The 11,209-nt window shown below is 49.8% G+C and overlaps 1 protein-coding gene across 1 annotated transcript; it reads left to right on the top strand.

Annotated features, from left to right (window-relative positions):
* Positions 1-5,933: 5,933 nt before the first annotated feature.
* LOC146058102 (uncharacterized) lies at positions 5,934-10,241 on the top strand. The gene is made up of 2 exons (XM_083170095.1): positions 5,934-7,024; positions 10,040-10,241. Exons 1-2 carry the CDS (start codon positions 6,022-6,024, stop codon positions 10,093-10,095), a joined length of 1,059 nt encoding a protein of 352 aa, XP_083026221.1. The 5' UTR covers positions 5,934-6,021; the 3' UTR covers positions 10,096-10,241.
* Positions 10,242-11,209: the final 968 nt, after the last annotated feature.

The raw sequence follows: 11,209 nt of genomic DNA, 5'->3' as shown, positions 1-11,209 counted from the left end.
AATGGACCCACTGCCCCCTGCCCACTACATCAGTCTTTGAGCGCTGTATCTTACACCATAAACCGTCGTGGTGTACGTCGACATGGGCGAACAGCATAGGCGAGGGAGATGCCCTGGTCGCGGACACCAGTTCGCCTACTCTGAACGCCCCATGGAAAGCCATGGCAAAGGCCAGCCTGAAAAGTCGAACCTCGTAATCGTTTGAGCAAATTACTCTTAGGGACCTCGAGATTCGACGCAACAGGCCGGCATCAATCGTCCGTCGCCTGTCGGGCAAAACCGGCCTGGCTCTGGCCCATCCCTTTAGCATCCTGGAAAGCATGAAAGACTTGGTGATGTCTCTCTTCCCCCCAAGACGCAAAAAGAATGATATGCCTGCCAGAGAGCGTCCAACAAAACTTCTGGACTTACCCTCTGTGTACAGGTTCCATACATAGGCATTAATAAGACGCTTAGAGCTCTTACCTGTGCCACCCTGTTCGAGCATGAACTCGCTCCAGCGCTCCCATGAGGCCAGATAAGCTCTAAATGTAGCTGGCGCTAGCGACCGCAGGGCCAGCTCCTCTACCCCTCCAGAGGCACCTGCCATAAAAAAGATGGACATTGTTCACCATACTTCTGGGCTAAAGGCACAAGTTGCCTGAATCTTACCCATTCGAAACGGGACAATGCATCCGCTACTTCATTAAGAACGCCTGGGACGTGCTTGGCTCGCAACGTAATGTTGTTCGCCAAGCACATCATCACCATCCGTGCTAAAATACGCAAAACTGGGAGAGAGGTTGACCTTAGTTGTGTAATGGATTGGACCACCCCTAGATTATCACACCAAAAGACAACCTCCCTGTTTCCCAATTCTGCGCCCCAAAGCTCTAAGGCGACCATTATTGGAAATATTTCCAATAACAGCATATTCTTGGTCATGCCGTCTCGTGCCCAAGATTCGGGCCAGGCCTCTGCGCACCAACGTCCCGCATAAAATGCGCCGAATCCGGAAGATCCTGCAGCATCTGTATATAATTCCAACTCCGCATTTACAATGGCTGGAGCTTGCCATATGCATATGCCGTTGAAATTATCCAGAAACATCTCCCACACTTTCAGGTCCCTCTTCATTTCTGAAGATAGACGTAGAAAATGGTGGGGTTTGCGAATCCCGACGGTCGCTCGCTGAAGTTTTCTACAAAATATTTTGCCCATGGGTATAACTCTACATGCGAAATTAAACAGGCCCAATAAAGATTGAGCCTGTTTAAGCGTTAACTTAGCAGCCGCGATGGCATAACGTATTTCGTCATGCAACCGGCGTACTTTATCTAGAGGAAGCTTACACAGACCTAGCTCGGAATCAATTTCAATTCCGAGGTACACCAAATCAGTAGTAGGTCCCTCGGTTTTTTCCCCTGCCACGGGAACCCCGAAATCTCTAAATAAATCAAGTGCTGCTTCTAGTAACTTAAGGCACAGGTCAGAACTTGGAGGACCGACTAAAAGAAAGTCATCCAAATAATGAGTAATGCTGTCAGCTCCCGACACTTCCTGCAGGCACCACTGCAAAAATGTGCTAAAGCGCTCAAAATAAGCACATGAAATGGAGCAACCCATGGGCAAACATTTATCTATGTAAAAACCCCCATTCAATTTAAATCCCATGTACTGAAATGCGTTCTTATGTAAAGGTAATAGTCTAAAAGCTGATTCAACATCCAATTTGCACATGAGGGCACCAGGACCAATTTTTCGAATGATGTCTATAGCATCCTCAAATAAACAATAATTCACTGTGCACAAATCGTCATTGATGGCGTCGTTGACAGACGACCCTCTAGGACAAGAAAGATGCTGAATCAGCCTGAACTTCCCTTTAACTTTTTTGGGAACCACCCCGATAGGGGACAAAATTAGTCCCTCAACTGGTGGTGTTGAAAACGGGCCTGCCATGCGACCTAGTTTTACCTCGGCTTCAACTTTTTGAGATATTATGTCAGGGTGTTCCATGGCGGAGCGCAAGTTTCCCTTAGTTCCCGTACTAATTGGAGCGGAAACAGGTAATTGAAAACCTTCTGAAAATCCGGACTGCAAAAATCTTGCTCCATCTCTGTCCGGATACCGTTCCAGCCATGGTAACATCCTGACCAATACTATTGGAGTTGGGGCTCTATCCAACGACAGGTGCCGCTGGACCGCGGCTTTGTTTTGTCGTGGACTGAGCCCCACCTCCCCCACCATTTGGAGGTTTTGTGCAATCCTTGATTGCGTGTGAACCTCCGCATCTGATACAAAGGTGGCGAAAACGACACCGATTTCCCAGGCTGCATTGACCATTATTAAATGAATAGCACCTACCATGGCCATGCTTCGTATTACTTCCCTTATTAATATTATTGTAAGGCCTACTCCCATACTGCCTTACCCACCCCTTATTCTCAGGAGCCCTAATAGGTGTAGCTGATTCGGCAACTTCGCCGTATAACTCTACGTCTTTCTTACCAAAATCGTACACCTCCCGGCCATGCTGTTTCCTCCTAAACTCTTCGTCATAGACCCGCCAACCGGGACCGACGTAAGAGGTGTAGAGTTTATGAATAAGGAACTGGTATCTCACCAGGTTCACATATTCATCTGGATGTGTCTCTAAATAACAGGCCGCAAAAATAAGTATGCCTCTTACCCAGTTATTATAAGTGCGAAAGGCATCCTCGCTAGCGGGTCCTTTCTTCCTTGCGGCTAGAAGGGCCCGCCTATCTTTGCTTGTTAAAGCAAAGATATCTACATAGCGCCCTTTTCTGATCCTATCCCTAGCCCTAGGGCGCAAACCCCGCTTAACAGCGGTGTTCGCGCACTGCACTGCATCAGACTCCACCGATACATTGGAGGACCCGGAGCTATGGGACCTATATTCCCTACGCCTCTTCCGCCTTCGTTTCCTCACGACGCCGTCTGAAGATGACTTATCTTCAGAAGACGTCGATGCCAATGAGGAATCCGAGGTTTCATTTCTGCGCCGTCTCTTCCGAGACTTTGCAGATCTTTTCCGCTTAGCTTTCTTCTCTACAGATGAATCCTCTGACCCCCCACTGCTAGACCCTGCATTATCATCATTAGTCCAGTCAGGATCATTCGTGGACTCACCAGTATCAGATGATGCTGCCCTTCTTCTTCTACGTTCACCTCCTCCTCGACTTGACGATGGACCTTCCATGGCTTGTTCCGCGGAATCTTGACCTGTCAATAGAGGTTCGTTAACAACCCCCATCACAGGTGGGACATTCGGCGATACCCTTTCAGCAGAGGAAATGGCATTTCCCCCTCGCGCCGCCGTAATAGTCGGAGCTATCGCTTTGGCTATGAGGTCAGATACTGACTCCAAAGTTGCCGAAGGGGCAGTTTCCCCCTGTCCACCTGTCCCGGTGGTTAACAGAGGAGCCACTGCCGACACCACCGCTGCGCATATAGATGTAAGCGCCGATGTGTCTAATGACACGGTGTTACCCTCCGTGTTCCTTCCTGCAACCGCGTCCGCATATGAGCGACCGGGTTGCGTCCTGGCCCCTTGTGCCGCCATATTGGTCTCCCTAGCCTTCTCCGCGACCAACCTTCTCCTTGCTGCCCGTCTAGATCTGGCGTTAGAATTTCTAACCCCCTCTACAGGGTTCCCTTCAGAATCACTTTGTTGGTCCCCGTCGCTACCCTCGCCTTCTCCGCTTGAAACAGCAAAGGGAGTTTGCCCTTGTGAACCTGATTCGCTGCTTTGCGAATCCACCTCACCTGAATTAGTGCTTAAGGCTACGGATTCTGCCGAATCCTCGCTATTATCCTGCCACGCTGCTACCGCCGCTTTAAACATTTCAAATTCGGCATCAGTTAACTTATGCCTCATATCCTCAATAAATTTCCCTTTGGGGTTGCCATTATAATTAATACCACTAGATGGCGCTGCTGCCACATTAGTATTGTTTCCTTTGTTATGGGACCTCCTGCTATTCCCCCTTCCTCCAGCAGAGGGCGCTCCAGGCATAGAAATGCCTGCAACACCCTCAGCAGCATCTCTGGCTGCACCCCTGCGGCCATTTCTAGCTCTGTCGGCCATTACATGCCCAGTGCTCATAGGCACTGCACCCCCCTTTTTTCCTTTATTTGGCGCTCCGGTCCCCCGACCGTTGCGCCTTGACTTTCCTGCTTGACCTGCGGGTCCGGAGTGACTCCTGGCACCCGCCTCCATCACTGCACCCCCGTTTCTGCCTTTATTTGGCGCTCCGGTCCCCCGACCGTCGCGCCTTGACTTTGTTACCCCGCCTGCCTGATGTGCGGATGCGGGGCCGGAGTGACTCCTGTTGCCCGCATCCCTCCTAGCTGATGCGGCGGATGCCTCAGGCCTAGCGCCTGAGCTCCGCCGCGCGACGCTGTGTGACACGGCGGGGACGGGTGCCGGCAGATCACCTCTAGCCGCCCGCCCCCCCGCGCGTGACTGGCGTGAGCGGGTTGCCGGAGGGATTCCTGAGCCTCCGGCAGCACCGCCACGCCGCCCTGTCCTGCCCTGCACGATGCTGTTAACCGCCGGAGCGGGCGGTCGCGCCTGCGCTCCGGCAGCCCTCCGTCTGGGAGAAGGGGATAGTCCCCTCTCACCGCCCCTGGACGGAGGCCTGGCTCTGGGCCTATTCGCTTGTACAGGGTCACCAAGCGCAGCGTATCTAGCGGGAGCCCCCGCAGTGCGCTTAGGCCTTGGTGACATGTTAGGTTAGATATAGAGAAAGGGGAAGGATTTTAAAGTGGTGAATATAGTTTAACAGTGATAGTATAGCTAACTGGGGTGAAAGAGAAAAGAGATGGGTAGAGAGAATATAGAAAGATTAGGAGAGAAATAAAAAGGAAATATAGAATATCAGTAACAGTTATTAATAAGAATGTCTTTGTACTCAACAGTCCTCCTCAACGATTCCTGAAGCAAGAGACAGAATCTTCTGGAAGCAAGAACATCACCCCATCAATCTCCACCTCTGACCTCAACCAGCCTATCCTGAACCGTCATTCAAATCAGCCAACCCGTCAATCAAGATAAGCCGAACCCCCGGGCCCAGATCAAGTGTGTGAGCTAAGGATTCCTGCCAATAGCCAGGTGAGTTTATGCTGTTTTCAGCCAGACAAGCTGGCTTCTACAGTCTTACTCTGAAAGTCCAGAAGGTTACTGCTTTTCATCCTGGTTTTAGCCATTTGCAATATTACAGTGTTGTAAACATTATACCCACTAACTGCAGTTTTTATTGATCATGTGACCTGCTAATTGAATGTGTATTAATGCTGTGCGTCACTGATCTTGTTTAGGAAATCACAGGTTCAATCACATACATGTATGTTTTACTGTGTGAGTGCTTCAGGTGGGCTTTAGCTGCTCAAGGGTTATTAGTGGACATACATTTTTGTTCGTCGGGAGGCTTGCCACCTAGCAACAGCTGGTGGGTTAGGGTGGCAAGCCTCCCGAATGCGCAGAAAGGTAAAGTGAAAATAATTTTTCATTTACCTTTCCCCTGCTCTAGGGAGCAGGTCCGGGTGCCGGGCGCGTGCACGCGCCGGGCGCGCGCGCGCACGCTGGTCACGTGCACGCTCGCGCTCTCCTGAGCCCGGGATCCCGCCCCCTAGCTTTAGTTTTTTCTTCAGCGTGACAGAGATGGAGGACTCTGTGTCTGTCTCAGCAACAGACACACTGTACAAATCCCCATCTGTCAGCAAGTGGGCAAAAATGCCTAGAAAGAGGAGGCAACAACTGTCTGAGGACAGTTCCTCCTCAGAAGATAATATTATTATTAAGAGAAAAAAGTGCACAGTCCCTGTCAGCTCTAAGGGGAGCAGGGACAGCTCCCAGTCTGAGAGGGAGACACCTGGTGGTCAGCAACAGTCTCCCTCAGTGTTTCAGTGAGGAAACACACCACAAAAAAGAAACATACAGACAATGTTTCTCACAGAGACGCCCGTACGGGAGAATACGTCTCTTTCCCGGGTATTGCCCGTAGCCGGAATACCCAAATGGTGCGTGACATACCACCATCTTCTGCCCACGGCCGGCAAAAACACACTGCCTCTGAACGGCAGCAATTGCTAACCCAGTCCCATAAGGGTTCTAGCAAGCAGCATGCGCTGCCTAAACCTCACGACTATAGTGAGACAGTAACCCCTCAGGTAGACTGGGAGTCAGAGGAGGTTACTAGAACGTCCGCATCCACTAAAAGGGGCGAGTACAGCGACCTGCAGATGGCCAGGGTACAATTGGCAGGCAGAACGCCACCCAATAAATTATACGCCTCTCATTGGGCACTTAATGAACGCTCAGAGGTTTATAATTTTGCCCAGTTAGCATTCAGAACTGCTCTGGTAAAAGAGGATGAAATGGTTCTAAGAAGCCATACGGGCATACCAGATATACCAGCCCTATTTGCTCCCGAAATCGACCCGGCACTCAGCTCACTAATAGGGGAAAAAACCCAAAGTGACGCTAATGATAAGCTATTAAGGAAAATACAGCTGAAAGTGGCAGATGCAGCTGGTCCCCTCCTCTTTGTCCTCGATAAGGCAGAAAAAGAGGGAGAATGTGGGGGTTCTCTAGATTCCCTAATAGCATCTAAGAACGCCCTCCTTAAGGCCATTAGCAGAGCCACTTTAATGATTGGCCAAACTTTTGATTATATATCAAATACCCGCAGAGTACGCTGGCTCACAAAGGCGGGTTTAACTAACCTCGCACCTAAGCCCGTGGAGGTACCCAACCTGGCAGATGGAGACCTGTTCGGTCCAGACTTCGTTAATGAGGTTAAGATAAGATACAAAGCCCGTAGATCCTTCTCAGATCTCAAAGGCCCCCAATCCTCCAGAAGACCCTTTTCCCAAGAGGGTCGAGCTGCGTCAGCCAGTGGTTCGGCCCGAGACTACAGTGGCGCCACCAGAGGATCGAGAGGAGGCTCCTACAGGACAAGACCCACGAGAGGTGGAACGTCCTACAACAGGAACCCCTCAAGGAGAGATACAGGTTATGGTAAGTCCCGTACACATAACCCCCTACCTTGGCCTCTCACAAGCTGTAACAGTTTGGAAAACAATCTCCACAGACAAGTGGATTATGAAAATTATAGAGAAAGGGCTATCCCTACCTCTTATCCATTTTCCGCGCCAAGCATTTCCCTGTACAAGGAATTGCAGCCCACTGCTAGACGAAGTGTTGTCCATAGCACTATCCCAGGGCAAGATAGAATTAGCGGACAAAACCAAAAAAGGTTGGATCAGCCACCTTTTCCCTATAAGAAAAACAGATGGCACTTACAGACCCGTCCTGAATGTAAAAAACCTAAATCGCTTCATAAGAAGACGCACATTCAGGATGGAGGGCTTACCAGAAGTCCCATTCCTACTTTCCCAAAACGACTACTGTATCAAGGTAGACCTCAAAGAGGCCTTCCATTCGATATGGGTCTGCAAAAACCACAGAAGATTCCTAAGATTCTTCTGGAAGGACACACTATATCAATGGACGGTGATGGTCTTCGGGCTGTCGAACGCACCGTACACTTTTACTCGTCTGATGAAGGCGGTAGTGTCTCACCTCCGTCAGAAGGGCATCCGTTGCCTAATATATCTGGACGATCTACTTGTAGTTCACCCAGACAGAGAGACTCTCCTCTCACAACGGGATCTAACCACGACCCTTCTCCTAGATTTGGGCTTCACCATAAACTACCCCAAATCAATCCTGGTCCCATGTCAGTCAATAATATTCCTGGGATTCCTAATAGACTCCACTTCCTTCTCGATATCAGTCCCACCAGAGAAATGGACGGAAGTACAGACAGTAATTTCTCGTACCCTCCATCGCCAGCTGTCGATGAGGGACTTAGCCAAACTCATAGGGAAAATGAGAGCTCTGGGTCCCGGATTTCTGCAAGTCCCTCTCCTATGCAGATTTTCCCAATTCCTCCTAGGGAACCTACTCAGGAAGGGTTTTTCCTGGAGAGAGAAAATCCAATTAACCCCCCCAGTTCGAACAGAAATAGAGAACTGGACAATTCTTCCCTTACCAACACCCAGACCTCTATTGGACCCAATACCAAACATAATAATTTCCTCAGACGCTTCCCTGACGGGTTGGGGGGCATGCACACAGAACAAAGCAATAAGGGGAGTTTGGTCCACCCAGGAAACCAGGTTCCACATAAATCTATTAGAGCTGAGGGCGGCCAAACTAGCACTACACTCCCTCATTCCTCCCCAATCTCAAGGGATTTCGGTACAGATCTGCTTAGACAACAGGACGGCAGTTTCGTACCTGAACAGGATGGGAGGCACCAAATCTCTCCATCTCTGTCTAGAAGCAGTAGAGATTTGGAATTGGGCAGTCCAGAGGAACATTCTCCTCACAGCCGTTTATATACCGGGGGAATTAAACGAATTGGCAGACTCTTTATCCAGGGACCATCTTTCTTTAGACAGAGTAACCCTCAGACCACAGGTTTTCCAGAACATTATCAAAACGTTCGGAATCCCGGGGATAGACCTGTTTGCGACCCCATCCAATGCACAAGTTCCTACCTTTGTCTCCAGGGTATGGACGAAGGGAGCATCACACATGGATGCTATGTCCTTCCCATGGACAGACCTTTCCCTTCCATATGCATTTCCCCCTCCAGCCTTACTGCTAAAAGTCCTACACAAGATCAGGATAGACAGAGTACCCCACATAATCCTGGTCTACCCAGTCTGGCCCTCCAGGATCTGGTTCCCTTTAGTCAATCAGTTGCGCAAGGGACCCAAGATCCCCCTAGGTCTCCCCAGAGAATGTTTTCAGGGGACCCCAGACCTCCTCCAGAAACTGCCACAATCCATGTGGATAGCGACATTACTCGGCTATTAGCAAACGCCAACTTATCTTCGGCATCAGTAACACTAATCAATGCCTCTCTGAGACCCAGAACTAGGGCCAGATACCGAGCTATCATTAACGAATACAGTACATGGGTAGCTACTCGGTCTCAAGCCCTCTCTTCCAATACCCTCAACTTAGCCTTAGACTTCTTAGCAGCTAAGTTCGAAGCTGGCCTGGCATCTACTACCATACGCTCTTACGGCTCGGCCTTAGCATTATTGGTCCCCGGTCTTACAGAGAACAAGCTCTACCTACGTCTTCTGAAGGGAGCTTTCCTCTCCAGACCATGTGGTCCCCGCTACTCTAGCACATGGGACACCGAACCATTTTTACAATTCCTAGCCTCCATAGGCTCTACATCGGATATGGGTATGTTATCCAGAAAGCTAGCATCCCTACTAGCCTTAGCCTTTGCTGCGAGAGGCGCTGAACTCAGCCTCATACACATGTCAGACCCATGGCTGACACAAACCCCATTAGGCTTTCACATAATCCTAAAGGGTCACACAAAAACCAGCTCTCTAAGCAACCCGCTGGTAGAGTTTGACATACTGAAAGACCATTCAGATGAGGACCTGTGTCTAGTTACATGCTTGACACATTACCTCCAAATGACATCCCCGATTCGAGGCGTCCATTCCCAGTTATTCATTACATGCCGGAAACCCTTCCGTCCTGCTAGACCATCTACTATCCGTGGATGGATAGTAGCCGCAATGAACCTGGCCGGAATAGACACATCAACCTTCAAATGTCATTCAATTAGGGGCGCAGCTGTAACTTCCGCTGCAGCCAAGGGCTTACCTCTGCAATCGATAATGCAAGCTGCCCGTTGGTCATCCAGCCATACGTTTGTAAAACACTACTGGAGACCCACTGATCCTCAAAGGATCGAGTTCATTAGAGCAACCACCAGGTATGTGGTAGTCTACCCACCAGCTGTTGCTAGGTGGCAAGCCTCCCGACGAACAAACAGTAGTTTGCAGGAATCTATGACCTGCAAACTTCCTTTGTTCTAGGGAATAGGATTGCCACCTAGCAACAGCTCCCACCCAACCCACCCTAGACCTTGCTAGGTCCGTTGGTTACTCTAACTCAATTCTATAATCCTGTAATTCTCTTCTGCCCTTCCAGGCGCACCAAAAGGCCAGAAGAAGCCGCAGGCACAACCAGCTAAGGAGAACAAGTAGATCCGTCTGGCTCATCCGCCCACAGTTTCAAGTCGACCACTTGGTCCTTCTTATTGGACTCTACCTTCTATAGACCGTATTGCTGGTCCTAGTTAGTCCTTACTAGTTCTTGTTTCACTTACGTGATTATGTTCAGTAAAATCCTTCGTTGCACCTAATTCTCTTTGTCATTATTCCCTAATAGTTTGACTAAGGTGTTCCATCCAGATGTTCTAATTGGGATTGCCATCGGCGACCTTCCGAAAAAACTAAAGCTAGGGGGCGGGATCCCGGGCTCGGGAGAGCGCGAGCGTGCACGTGACCAGCGTGCGCGCGCGCGCCCGGCGCGTGCACGCGCCCGGCACCCGGACCCGCTCCCTAGAGCAGGGGAAAGGTAAATGAAAAATTATTTTCACTTTACCTTTCTGCGCATTCGGGAGGCTTGCCACCCTAACCCACCAGCTGTTGCTAGGTGGCAATCCTATTCCCTAGAACAAAGGAAGTTTGCAGGTCATAGATTCCTGCAAACTACTGTATTCTGCTCTCAGCACACCAAAATTTCACAATCCACATTTTCAAACTCTTGTGCAGTGCAGGTGGGGCAGATGTAACATGGATATAAACAGTTTTATATATTTCTATGATTTTTAATTCCTGTGCAGCCCCCCCCCCCAGGAGCAGCATGGCGGCCGTATTCCCACCCCACCCCCCACGCCTTGCACCGGCACTGCCCAAGCCAATTGTATCTGACTCTGCACATGTTACATCTGGCCCACCTGCACTGCACATGCTCTGACCCACGTTGTTGAAAACATTGAACTACCATCATAACAGAATAATAGGCATAGTGCAACGCTAACACAAAGTCAATTTGTACACTACAAATGTTACATGAACTCAGGCCACAGCACAGCATGTTTTCCTGCATGAGTGTGTGTTCTTCTCACACATGTGTATGGGGCTTGTTCTCCTGGGCTGGCTGGTACCAGGATGTCAGTTGCTGGCCATGTCTTTGATCAACTTAGCTGATGTATGAGTCACCATAACTGCTGGTTACAGCTGACTTTACAACAGTAACAGGTGTATTTGATCAGCTGTGTGTAGTGGTGCCTCGCTGACATCTGTCTTAGGGCCA

Source organism: Crinia signifera, chromosome 2 (genome assembly GCF_055691185.1).
Source record: "Crinia signifera chromosome 2, ASM5569118v1, whole genome shotgun sequence".
In the NCBI taxonomy this organism is placed as follows: domain Eukaryota; kingdom Metazoa; phylum Chordata; class Amphibia; order Anura; family Myobatrachidae; genus Crinia; species Crinia signifera.
Note: the sequence above shows the minus strand (reverse complement) of the source record. Positions and strands in the feature narration are given on the sequence as shown.

What these genes read in the sequence shown, in the direction of transcription:
- LOC146058102 (XM_083170095.1), top strand. Translation starts at nt 6,022, where the DNA reads ATGGTGCGTGACATACCACCATCTTCTGCCCACGGCCGGCAAAAACAC. An exon ending in AAGGAGAGATACAGGTTATG is followed by an intron (nt 7,025 to 10,039) that starts GTAAGTCCCGTA and finishes CTGCCCTTCCAG; the next exon opens with GCGCACCAAAAGGCCAGAAG.